The sequence below is a fragment of the Tachyglossus aculeatus genome, chromosome 2 (assembly GCF_015852505.1).
Source record: "Tachyglossus aculeatus isolate mTacAcu1 chromosome 2, mTacAcu1.pri, whole genome shotgun sequence".
Classification (NCBI taxonomy): domain Eukaryota; kingdom Metazoa; phylum Chordata; class Mammalia; order Monotremata; family Tachyglossidae; genus Tachyglossus; species Tachyglossus aculeatus.
The window spans coordinates 89200522-89221210 of NC_052067.1; the positions used below are offsets into that span (position 1 = coordinate 89200522).

The window sequence follows — 20689 nt, forward strand, 5'->3', positions numbered from 1 at the left end:
CACTTCTGGGCTGGGTGCTAGCTGGGTATATTTGGAGCAAATTGCAAGAGTTTCCCCATAAAATAGAAAGCAGAGAGAATATTATAAATGTCTCATGAGGTTTGTTTTTGTACTTTAAACTCATCCTCTTTTGCCCATGGAATGTGAGCCAGTAGTTATTTTAGTACTAATACTACTACAAATGGTGTTTAAGCAGTTATGTGCCAAGCACTGGACTAAACTCTGGAGAAAACTCTAGACTGTAAGCTCTTTATGGGCTGGGAATGTGTCTGTGTAGTGTTGTATTGTACTCTCCCAAGTGCTTAGTACAGTGCTCTGCGCACAGTAAGCACTCAATAAATATGATTGATCGACTAAGTAGATAATAATAGTCAGATCGGACATGTCCCTTTTCCACATGATAATTATCCCACAAAGGAGAGAGAACAGGTGCTTAGCCCCTTTTCACAGAAGAAGAAACTGAGGTACAGAGAGGTTAAGTGCCTTTTCCAAGGTCATGCAGCAGTCAAGTGGCGAAGTCAGGATTAGAACCCATGCCTCCTGGATACCAGTCCAGAACTCTTTCCACTAGGCTGCACTGACCTGGATAGTTAGGGAAAGTTCCATTCTTTTCAGAAGGGAAACAGAAAATAGGCTGAGGGTCAGCACTGTAATCACCATATTGGTTCATTTTCATGGTCCCATTGAAGCATTGAAATAGAGTTTATGTGTTCTACAATATTCATTTAGAAGACAAAATGTCCAAGTATGATACTAAAGTCTTCTAATTATCCTGAAAAGTGATGGGTACACCCAATCAATCACTAGAATTGTTAAGCACTTCTGTGGGCAGATCACTGTCCTAATAATTTGGGAAAGTAAAACAGAGTTAGGAGACGTAATCCTTGACCTAAAGAAGCTTACAATCTTACAGTACTCTGCACACAGTAAGCGCTCAATAAATGCGATTGATTGATTACAATCTAACGGGAGATTGACCAGCAGTGATTTACAGAAAATTGGAGCAGGAGAAATAAACAAACCCATAGCTGCTAAAAGCAGAACTAGTGTATAGACTTTATGACAAATTTCACTGTAAGCTTGGTTATGAGCAACTTGGGTAATTAATCAAAAGTATTTAAAATGATTTTGTAAAAACTGAAATATTGTTTCCCCTGTTGACTGTCATATAATTATATTGTTGTTTCCTTCCTTCTCCCCTCTTCACAGTTTAGATTGTGGGCTGAGGGTATATATCAGTAATGTCATTAACTATAGGTTGACCTCTATTAGCCTTTCTTCCTGTTGCTAGACACCACTTTCTTTGGCTTCTCTCAGGTTACATGATATGACATATTTGTTGTAAGGCAAGAATTGGATTCCACCGTCATTTGATCGGTGATATCCTGCTCAGATAGAAGTTAGTGAGATGAGTTAGATGAGAGAAATTGAGAAATTTGAAGAGAATAACCGTAAGTGAGGAGATACTAGGGAGTCTTTACTTTCAAAAGTGAAAGCTTATAAAGAGTGTCCTGAGTTTTGACTGTGAGCCCACTGTTGGGTAGGGACTGTCTCTATATGTTGCCAACTTGTACTTCCCAAGCGCTTAGTACAGTGCTCTGCACAAAGTAAGCGCTCAATAAATGCGATTGATTGATTTTGATATGTCTAGAAATGACAATTATCTTAAAAGTGATGTTAAACCATTAATTTCACATTATTTGGTGATTAATAAGTTTGTGTGTGTGTTGTTTATAACTCTTTAGAGAAGCAGCATGGCTCAGTGGAAAGAGCATGGACTGTGGAGTCAGAGGTCATGGGTTCAAATTCCGGCTCCACCAATTGTCAGCTGTGTGACTTTGGGGAAGTCATTTCACTTCTCTGTGCCTCAGTTACCTCATCTGTAAAATGGGGATTAAGACTGTGAGCCCCCCGTGGGACAACCTGATCACCTTGTAACCTCCCCAGCACTTAGAACAGTGTTTTGCACATAGAAAGCCCTTAATAAATGCCGTTATTATAATTATAATTATTATTATTTCAGGGGGCTGCACCTTTGAGGATGGTCCAGGAGCCTGTGACTACCACCAGGATCCCTATGATGACTTTGACTGGGTTCATGTTAGTGCTCAAGAACCCCTCTATTTGCCCCCTGAGATGCCTCAAGGTAAGTGTTATTATTACCTTGGGATACATGAATTGTGATGTGCTTCTGGGCTTTCTCTCCAACATTAATGGATTTAATGCTTCTAAAAAATAAAAAGCAAAATATCTTTCTTAGAATAGTGCTCGGCACATAGTAAGCGCTTAACAAATGCCATCATTATTATTATTGTTATTAATCTTCACAGTATCTGTAAAGGAACTTAAAGGGCTGGTGGTATTATGCTTATTGAACAGTTGAGTAAACAGAGGCCAATCTTAACTGTGACACTAAGTTCGAGGGACATTTACAACTAAATGTTCAAGAGTTCACCGTTTATTTTTCCTGGGAGGTGGCCGAAAGTGAAATAAAGCCTAGACATTTTGCGTTCCTGAGTAAAGCATCACTGAAATTGTCTGAAGGAGTGAATACAACAGAAATTTTGGGGAAAAAAATGGAATTACCTTTTCTTTCTAGTCACCTAGAAAACACTGTTTATATCCTGGGCTGATAGATAAGAGACCACTACTAGGGTCGATTTAAAGGATCCCTGACTTTCAAGCCTGGATCTGAGGCCTGGTAGAAAAAGCGCAGACTTAGGGGTCAGAGATCCTGGCTTCTAATCCTGCCTCTGCTACTTGCCTGCTGTGTAGTCTTGGGCAAGTCACTTGTTTGTACCTCAATTTCTTCATCTGCAAAATGGGGATTAAATACGTGTTCCTTTCCCCCTTAGATAACGAGCTCAATGAGACATGGGGACTAAGCCCAACATAATTATTTTACACCTACCCTGGTAATAATAATAATGATGGCATTTATTAAGCGCTTACTGTGTGCAAAGCACTGTTCTAAGCGCTGGACTTAGTACAGTGCTTGGCACAGAGTATTCGACTAACATAAACCATCATTATTAATATTATTTATCCCTTTAGTTGCCAACACTTTCATGATTAGCGCATGCACATGTGTTTTCTCCTTCAGTTACTGAGCTTGGGTTCTCTCATGTATTTTAATTTTAGGAAAACTTGAGATTTTTTTTTTTTTGGTTGCCATGTTCCACGATATATTTAGATGGGATTGTTGAGAGAAAATTAAAAGGGGAGGGGAAGACGGGGCACATTTTGACTACTCATCAACTCAGGATAATCAGAAAGACGTTGATTTATGGAAATGTTGCCATTGTTAATTACTACTGAGGATAGGTAATGAGTAACTGAAGAGGTACAGCGGGGCTGACCTTGCGGACTCACCTCTGATGAACAGCTTAATTGGTGGTTCCTAGACTGGATGATATGCAGAGAAAATGAAAAGTGTTTGAAAATCAGCCATGTCTTCCAATTAATAGGACATTAGGTATTTAATCATGCAGAGGGAGAAAAAAGGTCAAGGCCACTTTATTTGAATGGAATGTAACTTGTGTTTAGTTAAAGTTCTGCCATTTTTTATGGTACTTTTGAAACACTTATTTCATGTCAAATACTATTCTAAGTGCTGGCTAGGTACTGGGTTGTTTTGCTTAATACTGGTCCCTGTCACACATAGGACTAACGGTCTAAGGGGGAGGACGAACAGGTATTTAATCTCCATTTTACAGCTGAGGAAACTGAGGCACAGAGATGTTAAGTGACTTCCCCAAGATCACACAGCCAGCACATGGCAGATCAGGGATTAGAACCCAGGTCCTCTGACTCCTAGGCCTGTGCTCTATCCACTAGGCATGCTACTTCTCATTTAGCAAAGGGTGTAATCAGTCAAGTTTGCCTATAATAATAATAATAATGGCATTTATTAAGCACTTACTATGTGCAAAGCACTGTTCTAAGCGCTGGGGAGGTCACAAGGTGAACAGGTTGTCCCACAGGGGGCCTTACAGTCCTCACCCCCATTTTATAGATGAGGTAACTGAGGCACAGAGAAGTGAAGTGACTTGCCCAAAGTCACACAACTGACAACTGGTGGAGCCGGGATTTGAACCCCTGACCTTTGACTCCAAAGCCCGGGCTCTCTCCACTGAGCCACACTGCTTCTCCGTGCTGCTTCTCCACGCTCCAAGCTCCACTCTGCTTCTCTGCTTCTCCTGTCTCCCTATCAGACAGGAGTTTGCCAACTATCTTATTTTATCTTGACAGCCCCACTTTCCAAACATATTAGGTAAATGTAGCTGCCATTTTTGTACATGGGGAAATTGAACTGGGTGGTTAAATAATGTGCCCAAGGCCACACAGTAGGCCAGTAGCAAAGTGGGGACTAGAACCCAGGTGCCCTGCCTCCCAGAATCCCCCGCTCTTTCCACTGGACCACCCTGCTTCTCTTTTCTATTCCATAAACTCTTTCTTAATCATGCTTTGCCTGTGAATCACTGTGTCCCTTTTTTAAAATTACTTCCTCAGATGATACAAACCTCCAGGAATGTTTTCTCTGAGGAGATATCCTCTTCCGCAATCCTTCTTTTATCTCTCCATCCTGCTATTTTTCAGTCAGGCACAACCATGGCCCAGGGCTCTGAGATGTTCAGAGCTTTCCTCCGTGGTTACTGGAAGAAGAGCCTCCTGGCCATCTGGGAGAGGGACTTTTTTCAGATGTATCCTTCTCCCTGGGGATAAAAGAGATCTGGGCCATTCTTGGCATTTTCGAGGTCAGGGATCTACTCTGAGATCTCCCGAAGGCCACATCTATATGTATGAAATAGGTCAGGTACAGATAATTTGTAAATAAGTATTTACAGGTAATTTGCATGAGTCTGCATATCTATTCTAGGGCACTTTGCAAGTTAGAATATGTTAATGCTTCCTAAAGGTCATCACATTTCAATTTTTTTCCACATTGACCTAGATCTCATATACTAAAGCTGACCATTTCTTTTGGTTTCCTGGGGCAGCAGCTAGGAGGTCTAGTGGAGACAATGCTGATTTTTTGTTGGCTTTCCCAAGCAATTTTAAGAAGGGAGACGTGCTTGATTGTCTCAGTCCACTGTCTGTTTCCTTGGCCTGAACCCACACATCTCATGTTCTCATCTGGTTTGGACCATGCATGGTACTTATCAATCAATCAATCAATGGTATTTGAGTGCTTACTATGTGCAGAGCACTGTACTAAGCTCTTGGGAGAACACAACAGAATTAGCAGATACGTTCCCAAACCATAACGAGCTTACAGTCTAAAGGGGGAGACAGACCATAACATGAATAAATAATTTGTAATATGTAATTTAATGATGCATACACAAGTGCTGTGAAGTTGGGAGTGGAGTGACTATCAAATGTCCAAAGGTCACAGATCCAAGTGCACAGATGATACAAAAGGAATAATAAGCTGGGGAAAAGAGGGCCTCATTGGGAATGGCCTCTTGGAGATGTGGCCTTAATAATACTTTGGAGGTGGAGGGAGTGGTGGTCTGGTGTTTACGGAGGAGGAGGGAGTCTCAGGCTAATGGGAGGACGTGGGAAAGAGGTCTGCGGAAAGATAGACGAGATTGTGCACAATGAGTTAATTGGAGCTAGAGGAGCGGAGTGTGCAGGCTGGGCTGTAGTAGATTTAGTAAAATGAGGTAGGAGGGGGCAAGCTGATTGAGTACTTTGAAGTTAATGGTAAGGAGTTTCTGTTTGATGCCAAGATGGATGGGCCAGCCATCAGATGTTCTTGAGGAGTGGGGCGACATGGACTTGAACGTTTTTGTTAATAAGTGATCCATGCAGCAGAAGGAATTGTGGATTTGTGTGGGGAGAGACAGGAGGCCGGAAGGCAGATACAGCAGTCAAGGCAGGATAGGATAAGTGCTTAGGTTAGCATGGTATCAGTTTGGATGGAGAGGAAAGGGCAGATTTTAGCAAGGTTTTGAAGATCAAACCGACAGGATTTGGTGACACATTGAATATGTGGGTGGAATGAGAGAGATGAGTTGAGGACAACACCAAGTTGAAGGGCTTGTGAGATACTTTGGATATTGGTGTTGTCTACAGTGATGAGAAAGACGAGGAGGATAGGGTTTAGGTTGGAAGATGAGGAGTTCAGTTTTGGACATGTTTAATTTGAGGTGTTGGTGGGACGTCCAAGTAGATACATCTTGAAGGCAGAAGGAAATGTGAGATTTCAGGGAAGGAGAGAAGTCAGGTCTGGAGATATAGATTTGGGTTTACCTAAGATCCCTCAGAATTCTGGGATTTGTATCCAGAATGCTGCAGTTATTTTAACTCCCCATTCCTCCCTCCATCCATGCCTATGTTGAGAGGCAAGGGGAAAATGTCCGAACTTTGTATTCATCAAGATGACCCAGTTTTCCATAAAATGCTATCTGCTTCAAAAGTACCATTCCATTTTCCTTTCAATTGGGTCTCTTGGCTGATTCTCCTTGATGAAACCTAGTTTACAGGCCTATTACCTTCTGAAATCAGAGTTAGTTCTTTTCTTTTCTTCTTTCTAACAGGTTTTAATACAAATATTCATGCCTAATTGAATTTTGGATGAAATTCTCTGGAGTATCTATTTAAAGCAGAAATTTGACAAATTTCTAATTTTAAGTACTGTCAATCTGACGCTCTTCACAGGCACTGAAATGATTCACTTCAAAGATTGCCTTAATTTACAATACACATAAAGTATTCTATCATCATAATTAATCTGACGGTTGTAGTGGCGAACAGTTACTCTTTTGCGTTATAAAATTTACTGAGGTGTGTTTCAATGATGTACGGCCCTATTAGTTCCGAGGTCTGCCCCTCACCAACCATACAAACCATAAATTAGACAGCATATGCGATCAAAAGGGGATGGTGGAGAAGAGTACAGAGCGAATAACAGCAGCAGCATTTGGCAGGGAAAAAGCATGGGCTGAGGAGGCAGAGGACCTGGGTTCTAATCCTGCTCTATTGTGTGACCTTGGGCAAGTCGCTTAACTTCCTCTTTGTCTCAGTTTACTCAACTGTGAAATGGAGATTCAATCCCTGTTCTCCCTCCTACTTAGACTGTGAGCCCCATGTGGGACGGGGACTCGGTCCGATTTGGATATCATCTACTCCAGAGCTTAGAACAGTGCTTGACACATAGTAAGCACTTAATAAATACAATTATTAGTAGTATTAATATTGTTATCTTGTAGTCATAGTTTCCTATCTCAAATTTGTGCTGTGGAATGGTTTGATTATATAATGCAAGAGCAGGATTAAAAGTATGTTTTTTCTGTTCAGTCAGTCAGAGGTAAAAGTGTCCAGGGGAAGGGAACAAATCTGTGTTCTCCATCGTACTTAGACTGTGAGCCCCATGTGGGACGGGGACTCGGTCAGATTTGGATATCATCTACTCCAGGAATTAGAACAGTGCTTGACATGTAGTAAGCACTTAATAGATACAATTATTAGTAGTATTAGTAATGTTATTTTGCAGTCACAGTTTCCTATCTCAAATTTGTGCTGTGGAATGGTTTGATTATATAATGCAAGAGCAGGATCAAAAGTATGTTTTTTCTGTTCAATCAGTCAGAGGTAAAAGTGCCCAGGGGAAGGCAACAAATCTAGGTATCTTAAGTTCACCTAGGGCAGGATAGCATCTGGTAGCATCAAATGACAGTACCTGAAAAGTGAGATCATACATAAAATATGAAAGTACTGACCCTGGCCATTCACTGTGACTCACGGAAATGCTTGGTGATCGTTTCATTATGACAACATTGTGCATGCAGAGTGGTGAATCTCTGTGCCGCAGTTTCCGCAACTGTAATTTTGTTAATGATGTGCATATAGCCATAATTCTATTTGTTCAGACAGTTTTGACACCTGTCTACATGTTTTGCTTTGTTGTCTGTCTCCCCCTTCTAGACTGTGAGCTCATTGTTGGGTAGGGACCATCTCTATATGTTGCCGACTTGTACTTCCCAAGCGCCTAGTACAGTGCTCTGCACACAGTAAGCCCTCAATAAATACGATTGAATGAATGAATGAATGTAAAATGGGGATTCAATGCCTGTTCTCCTTTGTACATAATAATAATAACTATGGTATTTGTTAAGCACTTACTATGTGCCAGGCACTGTTTTAAGCACTGGGGTGGATGCAAGCAAATCAGGTTGGACGAAGTCCTGGACCCATGTGAGGCTCGCAGTCTCAATCCCCATTTTATAGATGAGGCAACTGAGGCACAGAGAACTGAAAGGTCACACAGTAGACAAGTGGCAGAGCTGGGATTAGAGCCCATGACCTTCTGAATCCCAGGCCCGTGCTCTATCCACTACGCCATGCTACTTAATAATAATAATAATAATGTTGGTATTTGTTAAGCACTTGCTATGTGCCAAGCACTGTTCTAAGCACTGTGGTAGGTACAAGGTAATTAGGTTGTCCCACATGGGGCTCTCAGTCTTAATCCCCATTTTACAGATGAGGTAACTGAGGCACAGATAAGTTAAGTGACTTGCCCAAAGTCACACAGCTGACAAGTGGCGGAGCCGGAATTAGAACCCACAACCTTTGACTCCCAAGCCCGTGCTCTTTCCACTAAGCCACACTGCTTCTCTAAGACCGTGAACACCTTGTAGGGCAGGCACTGTGTCTGACTTAATTGACTTGTACCTACCCCAGTGCTTAGAACAGTGTTTAACACATAGTAAGCGCTTAACAAGTACCAAAAAACAAAGCAAAGAACAGATGGAAAGAGAACAGAGGAGTCTTTAAATGTTGCCTGACCACTTCTGAATGGCCTTATCAGAAACCTCAACTTTCCCATAAACTCAGGGATTTTTAATCAACTCGTTTTGCATCCATAGGTGAGGCAAGAAGGAGTGCCTCATTAAGGGTATCAAATGTTAGATTGCCACCTCTCCAGACCTGTGGGGTTGGATGGTGGTGGGCGAGGAGGAGGGCTGTATGTCAGGAAAGTGTTTACACAGATGGCATCTAGCAAGTAGCAAGCTGAGTGTGGTCATCCTGAAATTCACTCCAGGCAGCTTAATGTATAATTGTCCATTCAGAGTCAGTTAATTATTGAAGTGTCACTTCTGGTCTATCTCTCCCTCCCTCCCCCCCGCCCCCCCCACGTTTCCTGCCATCCAAAATAAAATACCAACTCAGCCTAAGATTAGAGCACTTTAAATGAGGGGGTGATTATTTTGCAGTCAAACCCCATTGGTATCTGAGCAAATGGCAGCTGAATCTATCTGCTGTATTTCAGGGTCTTACATATTGTTCGTTCATGTGCTGATGCTGTTCTGAGTCTTTTTCCTTTGTCTGATCTGTATATTATTTTTAGGTCTTAGGATAAATGCTTTCTGCTTGTCTATCTAGGAAAACTCTTGGGAGCACATACGTGATCCACTGTCTAAAAGCAACCAGTACTGGGGGGAAAGAGGATAGAAAAATAGTTTATTTCAAGAGTACAAAACTCTTCTTGAGTTAATGCTGGGCGCGGATAGCGGGGGGGAGGATGGTGAGATTTTGTTCTGTGCTTGGCTTCCTACATCGTGGCTTTTTAGCAGTAGGAGTTTGGACAGTTTATGGCTAGTTTTTGTTCCCAATCCACGTGATTTTGACTTGATGCATTTATCCTCGATGCAGGGGAGAGAGTTTATTTACCGCATTTGGGTTACCCATTAAGAGCATTAGGCATCTGAGATAGTCTAAGGTCAGCAAGTGAAAAGCTTGTAATGGACTACTTGAAAGGGAGTCACTTAATGAAGGCTTTCTTTTTTTAATGTAAGGTCAATTGCCCTCCTGGACACATCAAGAAAAGATCAAGAAAAGTCAAGAAAAGATCTAAATTACAGTGGGCAAAAATGACATGCTGAGACAGACATCTCTTTCTTAGAATTTTCAGGTACATGATATATCTGAGTTAGATATGTCCTGATGCCTTTTGGGGTAAAAAAAAATTAAAAGATGAGGTAAAAGGAATGTAATATTAATGCTTGTGCCAGAGGACATAATTTCTGTCCACTCCCCAATCTTTAGCTAACAAGGGTTAAGATTACAGAGCGATTCAAGGATGATAGTCACTTTTTACATGCACTGTAAAATCAATATATATTCCAAGGAGCTAAAATTACTTTTTCTTGAGCTGAACACTACAGAAATTAGTTATAACCTTGCACACTCACCCTACAAAAATAAATAAACTTTTATGATCATGATGTTGTCATAATGAAATGATCACCAAGCATTTCCGTGGGTAACGGTGAGTGGCCAGGGTCAGTACTTTCATATTTCGTCTGTACAAAAGAGAGTTGGAGAAATGAATTTAAAAGACAGTGTTGAAGGGTGATTACAGATGATTTAGAACTATATATGGTACTTGTCTAATTATCTTGGGAAACTAATGCAATGGAATCTGCAGTTGAGATTCTATTATTTTCTTAATGTTTTATTGAACAACAGCAGTACCCAAGGCGTGATATGACACAGCTTTAACATGATCTCTGTCCAGGAGGCTGAGTCTATTGGAGAAAAAAAAATCATTAATGCTGTTCCAGGGATGGGGAAAAAAACAACAAAAAAACTTGGAAGTAGAATTTGAGCAGAGAAAAATAAGTAATTTATCCATAGGACGTAGGGAATACCAGTGCTGACATGAAATCTTCACCTAGGGACTTAGATTAAGAGCAGAGAAGCTGACTGACTCTTTGCTGTTGATGTGAATAGAAATAAAGCTGGACATTTTCATTAATGGTGTCAAACTGAAATTAGGGCTGGGTCGTTCCTATCAGTCAATCAATCAGTGGTATAGCTGGATCTTTCCTGGCTGGAGGATTTGGTTTCTCAGTGTAAACGGTCCAGGCAGCCAGTTGTATCCTATGACCGTGGTTGTGTACACAACTCCAGCAAGCAGCAATCCATTCTGGGTCTCTATTCGCAAAGTGACAACTTTGAATGTGGGAATTTTGAACTGGAAGTTTTACCTTTTCATTGGATTTTTCAAACTCATTTGGGGATTCCCACATTGTATTACCTGGTGTTTCAATTGCCTTAGATTTTTAAAGGGTGGTGAGGAAATGGAGGGAGGAGAGGGGGAAAGGAATTGTCGGGAGTGTAGGGGGAGGGGCTGGAGATGGTGATGTTGAGGTGGAGGAGATAGGCATAGCTGATTCCATATCTTCATTACTACTAGATTTGGAATTTCCCTGTGCCATAATTAAAGGCTCTACTGCCTCCCTACAATTTTTATGGTATGTTTTAAGTTCTTATTGTGTGCTGGGCAATGTACTAAGCAATGGTGTAGATACAAGCTAATCAGCTTGGACACAGTCCCCATCCCACATGGGGCTCACAGTCTTAATCCCCATTTTACAGATGAGGTAGCTGAGGCCCAGAGAAGTGAAGTAACTTGCCCAAGGTCACAGAGCAGACTAGTGGTGGAGGCTGGATTGGAACCCAGATCTTTCCGACACCCAGGCCTGGGCTCTATCCATTAGGTCATACTGCTTCTCATGCATTCCTCTACATTCTTATTTGGTTTCATCTTAGTATTCAGGCTTGGCCCCAGTCCTTAAGGGAATTAAAATAAAATGAGAGGAGGTCTGTAAAATACAGTTCCTGGGAACCATTGCCCTAAATTCTTTACTGACCACGTAAGTAGGCAGATGTGGTCAAGTGGAATTAGCAACCTGAGCGTACCTCAAAACACCATGTGGGAGCTATTTGTGTGTGTCTGTCTGAAGAGCTATCTTTTATTTTCTACGATGGCTGTACTCAACTCAGGTTCTAATTTTTCAGACAAGTAAGACATTGCTCACACTCTTCACTCACTGGTGGGAACAAACGATAAGAGATTTGCTTTACTTAGTGTACCAAGGCAGTCAGCTATTGCTTTCTGTCCCACCAGAAAGACTGCTCAACTTGGGTGAGGTTTGGAGCCCACTGTTGGGTAGGGACTGTCTCTATATGTTGCCAATTTGTACTTCCCAAGCGCTTAGTACAGTGCTCTGCACATAGTAAGCGCTTAATAAATACGATTGATGATGATGATGTCGGTTGTGGACCTGAGGAGGTTATGGGACAGAATGGCTAAAGGGTGTGGAGGGGACAGGAAGTACTTGAAGTGAAACTGATCTGGTAGAGATTCAGTTTCTTACAAAACTTTCAAAGCTCTGGATTTATAGACCCTTTCTCTTTGAATCTCTCTCTGCGCTGCTAAGAATTACAAGACAGTTGAGATGCCTTCTTTTACTTTGCAGCTCTTTGCAGTTCCTTTGCCGTTCAAGAAGCTGCTTCAGGTTGTGGATTTAACACACAAAATTGCTCCTGTTTGGCATTTGTTGAAATGTGCCATTGTGAACTAATAATAATGGTATTAGGCACTTAATATGTGCCAAGCACTGTACTAAACATTGGGGTACAAGATAATCAGGTTGGGCACAGTGTCTGTCCCACATTTTCATTCATTCATTCAATCGTATTTATTGAGCACTTACTGTGTGCAGAGCACTGTACTAAGCGCTTGGGAAGTACAAGTTGGCAACATATAGAGATGGTCCCTACCCAACAACGGGCTCACAGTCTAGATGGAGGAGACAGACAACAAAACAAAACAAGTAGACAGGTGTCAAAATCGTCAGAATAAATAGAATTATAGCTATATGCACATCATTAACAAAATAAATAGAATAGTAAATATGTACAAGTAAAATAAATAGAGTAATAAATCTATACAAATATATACAAGTGCTGTGGGGAGGGGAAGGAGGTAGGGCTTGGGGGCGGGGTTAGGGAGGAGTGGACAGGAGAACTAGTATTGAATTCCCATGTTACCTTTGTGGAAACTGAGGAAAAGAAAAGTTAAGTGACTTTTCCCAAGGTCTCATGCAGGCAAGTAGCAGAGCTGTGATTAGAGCTCAAGTTCTCTGACCCCCAAGGCCTGTGCTGTTTCTGCTGTGCCATGCTGCTTCCCTCAGAAATAGTGGCCCTGTCTTCAAGGATCTGAAACAAATTAAGTATGTATATATATATATATATATATACACACAAATGCTCAAACAGTATGTATATGTGTGTGTGTGTGTGTGTGTGTAGCCATCTTTTGGGTTCAGAGGTGACACTGCTGACAGGAAAATCCTGTCCCACACTGGCTTCTGAGAAGGGTGAATTACTGATATTCTGTTCCACATGATGGACATGCAAAGATTGTAATTTGCTGCACTTGTAATCACTTAAAGGTGCTGTCACTGTGTACAGATCTGTCCCTTGGTCTCCTGACTTCCCCAAAAGTCTCATTTCAAGAACAGTTCCCCTCTTGCTACTTGTCTTCCAGGTAGCTCGTATGTAGGCTGTAGACTCCTTGAGGGCAGGGATTGCATATACAACTCTGTTGTATTGTACTTGGCCAAGTGCTTAGCACAGTGCTCTACACCCAGGAAGCATTCAATAAATGAATGAATATACCTGCTACCTCCCAGCTTTAATCCCAGAAAAGGATGAGGACTGGTTATATGGCATCACTGTGGAGTTGCCTCAGGATCTTGGTCAACCAGTGGGGAGTTAAATCTGGTTAAAAGATGTTGAAACTGGTCAGATGAGGCTAACCAGTGCCTTTGTAAGTCTTCTAATTCAGCACTGAAACAGTATTTCTTGACCACCTTCTGGATGCATAGCATTGTACCAAGTGCTTGGGAAAGTGGCATGGAGGTAGAAGACATGGTACCAATCTTCTAGCAGCCTAAATCTGATTAGCAAGAAATCTTAGCATGGATTCCTATACTTCAGAGGAGGGCCTGCTGCAAGAATCACTCACCCTCCACTCTTGAAGAAAGTCTAGTTCAAATTAGGGACAATTTTATGTCCCCCATAGCAGATCTTTCTCGGAAAACAGATATGAAATAAGTTGTGTCAAAAGGCATCTAACTCCCCTACCGGTGTCCTGCCGAATCAGATAGGTGGTAAGGGATGTAAGTCCATTTTAAAAAATACTTATTGGATAAATCACAGGTCAGTTTTGTCGGAGGTAGTGATCATTCCTGTAATTGGAAGAATGTGCCTCCAACCTTCAAATCCTCCAAAACAAATCGATCACTCTTTCAGGGAAAGTTACAAGCGATGCACCCGGTGGCAAGTGTTCAGAGCTTTTAGATATTGCGATCGTTTGTCTCCAAGTTTTGCTGGGGTACAACACTTCTTCCAGCACCAAACCTTCACAGATCGAATGTGAGGGTTTGCCTATTGATGGTGCCACCATGGTTAAGCAGTATCTTTTGGTGGATCCAAAAGGATTTGGTTTTATTTCTGCACTTGACTGATTGCATGGATGTGCTGAACAGGAATTAAATCTAATACCTGCTAGACAAACAGAGGGTCACAAGCCCCAGACAAATTTTGGGCTATTGAGCCATTCATGGTCATCATCTCATTAATGGTATTTCTTGAGCACTTAGCATTGTACTAAGCTCTTGGGAGAGTACAATACAACAGAATTGGCAGGCCCATTGCCTGCCTACAACAAGCCTACAGTCTAGAGGGGGAGACAGACATTAAATAATTAGTAATTTAATTTTTAGATATATGCATTCATGGTCACTTAGCTTTACATATTTTCTTAGTCGGTGGTACTTTTTGAGCATTCCCTGTGTGCAGAGCACACTAAGCACTTTGGGAGTTTAAGGTCTTAGTTCCTTGTGGACAGGGATCATGTCTAACAACTCTGTTGTATCATATTCTTCAAAGTGCTCAGTACAGTGTTCTGCATACTGTGAACACTCAGTAAAGAGCACTGATTGATGGACCGATTAGGAAGTTCTTTAGAGAAGCAGCATGGCATAGTTGATTGAGTATTTGACACCTGTTAACATGTTTTGTTGTTGTCTGTCTCCCCCTTCTAGACTGTGAGCCCGTTGTTGAGTAGGGACCATCTCTATATGTTTCCAACTTGTACTTCCCAAGCGCTTAGTACAGTGCTCTGCACACAGTAAGCACTCAATATGATTGAACGAATGAATGAATGGGAGTCAGAAGGTTATGGTTCTAATCCCAGCTCCTCCACTTGTCTACTGTGTGACCTTGGGTAAATCACTTTACTTCTCTGGGCCTTAATTCCCTCATCTGTAAAATGGGGATTGAGACTGTGAGCCCCATGTAGGACAGGGACTGTGTCCAACCTGATTTGCTTATATCCAACCCAGCCCTTAGTACAGTGCCAGGCACATAGTAAACACTTAACAAATACCATTATCATTATTATTATTGTTATTATTAGTCTTTAGAAAATAATGAGCACAGTTTTATGAAAATAAAGTTCAGAAGATGGTGGCTAAATTGTGTGAGGAAAGAATTATTTTATTTGAGTATTTATGAAGTCTTTTCCCTTCTAAAGCATTGATTCCCCTTTTCTTGCCATTTAGAATATTGCCATTTAGAGTATAGTTTATATTCCTTATGTTTTTCTGTTGTTCTTCTGATAAAGCATCTATTGATGGCTGTTTTTACAACAAATATCAATGCTCTAACAGATGAGAAGCACATTTTGATTAAACTGAGTACTGTTAAGCAAGAAGTTTTAAATTTTTCTTTAGTTGCCTAAGAAAAGGCTGCAGATTTTGGAAGGCAGGCTGAATTTTAAAATGCAAAATTGTGTGCCTTCCTTCTAGCAAGCTGAATCACAGATGGGCAGGATAGAGCATGTCTCAGATGCTGTATCTCTGCCTGACCCAAAGTAGCTCTCCAAATCTCCTTCCCTCCTTTGTTTGATTCACTTAGGCATGAATGCTCCACACAATGCCACCTTTGCTCTCTATTTGTGTTTTTTAGTTTCTAGTGGTTAAATTGTAAAAAAAAAATTCTTCATTTGAAGTTGGCTGCATATAAATTGATTTGGGGACAGTGAGGTTGTCCTGTGCTCATCCACTGGGAGGTAAGCTTTTAAAAGATGGTTCTTCTGTTGCTTTTTTTTTCTTATTTTTTATTGGGTTGTGAAATAGGCAAGCTATGCTATACCGAAGCCACTTGTCATCAAGTACGGTGTTAGTTTATGCAGCAGGCTAAGCTCACCTCCTCCTCCTCCTCTTTCTCCTTCGTGTCTTTAGTTGGCTGCTAACCAGGCCGGACAGAATGCAGTATCCTTTCAAAGATGAGTGGCAAGAATCCTCATACTGCCACCAACATCCTCTCCCAGGTGTTGATTCAATAATTGATCAATCAACCGATGGTATTTATTGAGTGCTTATTGTAGGCAGAGCATTGTATTAAGTGCTTGGGAATGTACAGGACAGTAGAGTTGGTAGATATGATCCCTGCCCTCTAAGAGCTTACAGTCTAGTGGGAGAGACAGACATTAAATACATGTCAGATAGAGGATGTAGCAGATTATAAAGATATGTACATAAGTGCTTTGAGGGGAAGAAGATTGGTGAGTATCAAAATGATTAGGGAATACAGACCCAAGGACGTAGGTGATGCAAAAGGGAGGGAGAATAGAGTGGATGGGAGATAAGATTATTTTAGAGGAGTATTTATGAATTTTTCTCCTATCTTCTAAAGCATTGATTCCCTCTTTTTGTCATTTTGAATATAATTTATATTTCTCATGCTTTTCTGTTTGTCTTCTGATGAAGCATCAGATGGCTGTTTTTACATCAAATACCTGTGCTGTAACACAGAGGAGAAACACATTTTGATTAAACTGTCAAAGAAGCCTCCTGGAGGAGATATAGTTTTAGTAAGACTTTGACTGGATTCTCCAACAGGCACGTGATCCTCTCTAATGCACAGCAAGGACCAGCCGGCAGTTGACTTGTTCCCCCCGGCTTCTTCACTTGAACAAGTCATGATGATCTGGTGCTGACTGGAAACCCAGGAGAAATGGGTGCTGTTGAGGAGGGAAGGGGTTTTCTGATTCTGTTGAAGCCTAATGTGAAATTGTTCATCATAGCTTCTTTCAGTCAAAATATTTGAGTGAAGCCTTCATTTTAAGGCTTCATCTATTTTGAAAATAAGACAGCTTTCATGTGAGCCTGTCATTTGTGCCCAGAGGGCTGTTTTTGAATGGCCAAAGCTCAGGGATGAAGTGAGGTAAGATGAGATGGGTGATACATATCTGTGCCTAGGAAGTGAACCACGGCAGAACTCATTGTGTATCATTGGGTAGGGAGTGAGGGGGAGCAGATACCAGCCAAACAATCCCTTCAGAAGTGCTTTGAAGCAATACTTTCATTCATTCATTGATTCAATCATATTTATTAAGTGCTTACTGTGTGCAAAGCACTGTACTAAGCACTTGGGAAGTACAAGTCAGCAACATATAGAGACTGTCCCTACCCTACCCTAGGCTCACAGTCTAGAAGGGGGAGACAGACAACAAAACAAAACATGTAGACAGGTGTCAAAATCATCAGAACAAATAGAACTAGAGCTATATGCACATCATTAGCAAAATAAATAGAATAGTAAATATGTATAAGTAAAATAGAGTAATAAATCTGTACAAATATATATACAAGTGCTGTGGGGAGGGGAAGGAGGTAGGGCAGGAGGGATGGGGAGGAGGAGAGGAAAAAGGGGGCTCAGTCTGGGAAGACCTCCTGGAGGAGGTGAGCTCTCAGTAGGGCTTTGAAGGGAGGAAGAGATGTAGTGGTGGATGTGTGGAGGGAGGGCATTCCAGGCCAGGGGGAGGACGTGGGCTAGGGATCGATGGCGGGACAGGCGAGAACAAGGTACATTGAGGAGGTTAGCGGCAGAGGAGTGGAGGGTGCGGGCTGGGCTGTAGAAGGAGAGAAGGGAGGTGAGGTAGGAGGGGGCGAGGTGATGGACAGCCTTGAAGATGAGAGTGAGGAGTTTTTGTCTGATGTGTAGGTTAACTGGTAGCCACTGGAGATTTTTGAAGAGGGGAGTAACATGCCTAGAGCGTTTCTGCACAGAGATGATCCGGACAGCAGCGTGAAGTATAGACTGAAGTGGGGAGAGACACGAGGATGGGAGATTAGAGAGGAGGCTGATGCAGTAATCCAGTTGGGATAGGATGAGAGATTGAACCAGCAGGGTAGCTGTTTGGATGGAGAGGAAAGGGTGGATCTTGGCGATGTTGTGGAGGTGAGACTGGCAGGTTTTGGTGACGGATTGGATGTGAGGGGTGAATGAGAGAGCAGAGTCGAGGATGACACCAAGGTTGCAGGCTTGTGAGATGGGGAGGATGGTAGTGCTGTCTACAGTGATGGGAAAGTCAGGGAGAGGGCAGGGTTTGGAAGGGAAGATAAGGAGTTCACTCTTGGACATATTGAGTTTTAGATGGCGGGCAGACATCCAGATGGAGATGTCTTGAAGGCAGGAGGAGACACGAGCCTGAAGGGAGGGAGAGAGAGCAGGGACAGAGATTTAGATTTGAGTGTCATCAGCATAGAGATGATAATTGAAGCCATGGGAGCGAATGAGTTCACCAAGGAAGTGAGTGTAGATAGAGAACAGAAGGAGACCAAGAACTGACCCTTGAGGAACCCCTACAATAAGGGGATGGGAGGGGGAGGAGGTGCCCACAAAGGAGACTGAGAATGAACGGCCGAAGAGATAGGAGAACCAGGAGAGGACGGAGTCTGTGAAGTTAAGGTTGCTTCCAACTACTAGCAGAAAAATCAAACACAACACCAGGCAGAACAAAGGCATGGAGGTGGACCTTGACTTATGTAAGGTGTGGGTAAAACCACCTGTTATAGACAGATACAGCTGTTCATAATAATAACTGTTGTTTGTTAAGCACTTACTTTGTGCCAGGCACTGTACTAGCACTGGGGTGGATGCAAGCAAATAGGGTTGAACAAAGTCTCTGTCCCTTGTTGGGCTCACAGTTTCATTCCCCATTTTACAGATGAGGTAACTGAGGCATAGAGAATAAAGTGACTTGTCCAAGGACACACAAACAGATAAATGGAGAGCCGGGAGTAGAACCCATGACCTGACTCCCAGGCCTGTGTTCTATCCACTACGCCATACTGCTTCTCTGGTGGAAAGCGCTGAGACCTGACACAAGTTTGGCTGGAAGTCCAGGCTAAACAGATGTGGCTGATGATGATGGTATTTGTTAAGCGCTTACTGTGTGTCAAACATAGTTCTAAGCCCTGGGGTAGATACAAAGTAATCAGGTTGTCCCACATGGGTCTTATAGTCTTAATCCCCATTTTGCAGATGAGGTAACTGAAGTACAGAGAAGTTTAAATGACTTGCCCAAAGTCACACAGCTGGCAAGTGGCGGAGTTGGCATTAGACAACTTTTGACTCTCAAGCCTGTGCTCTTTCCACTAAGCCATGTGGCTTTTTGGATGGGGAAAAAAATGTTGTTTTTTGTTTATTAACGGTATCTGTCACACATTTACTATGTGTCAGGCACTGTATTAAGCACTAGGGTAGTTAGAGCGATGAGCTAATCAGGCTGGACACAGTCCCTGACCCACGTGGGCTCACAGTCAATCAATCAATAAATCAATCGTATTTATTGAGCGCTTACTGTATGCAGAGCACTGTACTAAGCGCTTGGGAAGTACAAGTTGGCAACATATAGAGACAGTCCCTGCCCAACAGTGGGCTCACAGTCTAGAAGGGGGAGACAGAGAACAAAACCAAACATATTAACAAAATAAAATGAATAGAATAGATATGTACAAGTAAAATAAATAAATAGAGGACTAAATATGTACATACATATATACATATATACAGATGCTGTGGGGAAGGGAAGGAGGTAAGACGGGGGGGATTGAGAGGGGGACGAGGGGGAGAGGAAGGAGGAGGCTCAGTCTGAGAAGGCCTCCTGGAGGAGGTGAGCTCTCAGTAGGGCCTTGAAGGGAGGAAGAGAGTTAGCTTGGCGGATGGGGAGAGGGAGGGCTTTCCAGGCCCGGGGGATGACGTGGGCTGGGGGTCGACGGCAGGACAGGCAACAACGAGGCACGGTGAGGAGATTAGCGGCAGAGGAGCGGAGGGTGCGGGCTGGGCTGTAGAAGGAGAGAAGGGAGGTGAGGTAGGAGGGGGCGAGGTGATGGACAGCCTTGAAGCCCAGGGTGAGGAGTTTCTGCCTGTTGCGCAGATTGATTGGTAGCCACTGGAGATTTTTGAGGAGGGGAGTAACATGCCCAGAGCGTTTCTGGACAAAGATGATCTGGGCAGCAGCATGAAGTCTGGATTGAAGTGGGGAGAGACATGAGGATGGGAGATCAGAGAGAAGGCTGATGCAGTAGTCCAGACGGGATAGGATGAGAGCTTGAACGAGCAGGGTAGCGGTTTGGATGGAAAGGAAAGGGCGGATCTTAGCAATGTTGCGGAGCTGATGACCGGCAGTCTTAATCCCCATTTTACAGATGAGATAAATGAGGCACAGATAAGTTAAGTGACTTACCCAAGGTTAAGCAGCAAATAAGTGGCAGAGCTGGAATTAGAACCCAGGTCCTTCTGACTCTCAGGCCTGTGCTCTCCCCATTAGGCCTCATCTTCAAGTCCCCTCATTCTAAGACTAATGGACCTGATACTGAATTGCTGTCTTCATCTCTGATCATTGCTTCTGCATTGCCTTAATTTTATTTGTGATTTGGCTTATCAAAATTCTTGGTGCTAGTACTTTCTCTAAGGCTTACGAGAAAATGCATCATTAAACATTGGGTTTATCATAATGTTTCTAGCGGGTGTA

General features: G+C 42.4%; 1 protein-coding gene across 1 annotated transcript in view; it reads left to right on the plus strand.

The window, feature by feature from the left end:
* The window catches only part of PTPRK (protein tyrosine phosphatase receptor type K), a 703591-nt gene that overhangs the window by 156880 nt on the left and 526022 nt on the right, over positions 1-20689 (plus strand). Inside the window, exon 2 of the mRNA XM_038759705.1 lies at positions 2024-2146. Within this exon, the coding sequence (XP_038615633.1) occupies positions 2024-2146 (123 nt within the window). The remainder of the gene's footprint in view (positions 1-2023; positions 2147-20689) is intronic.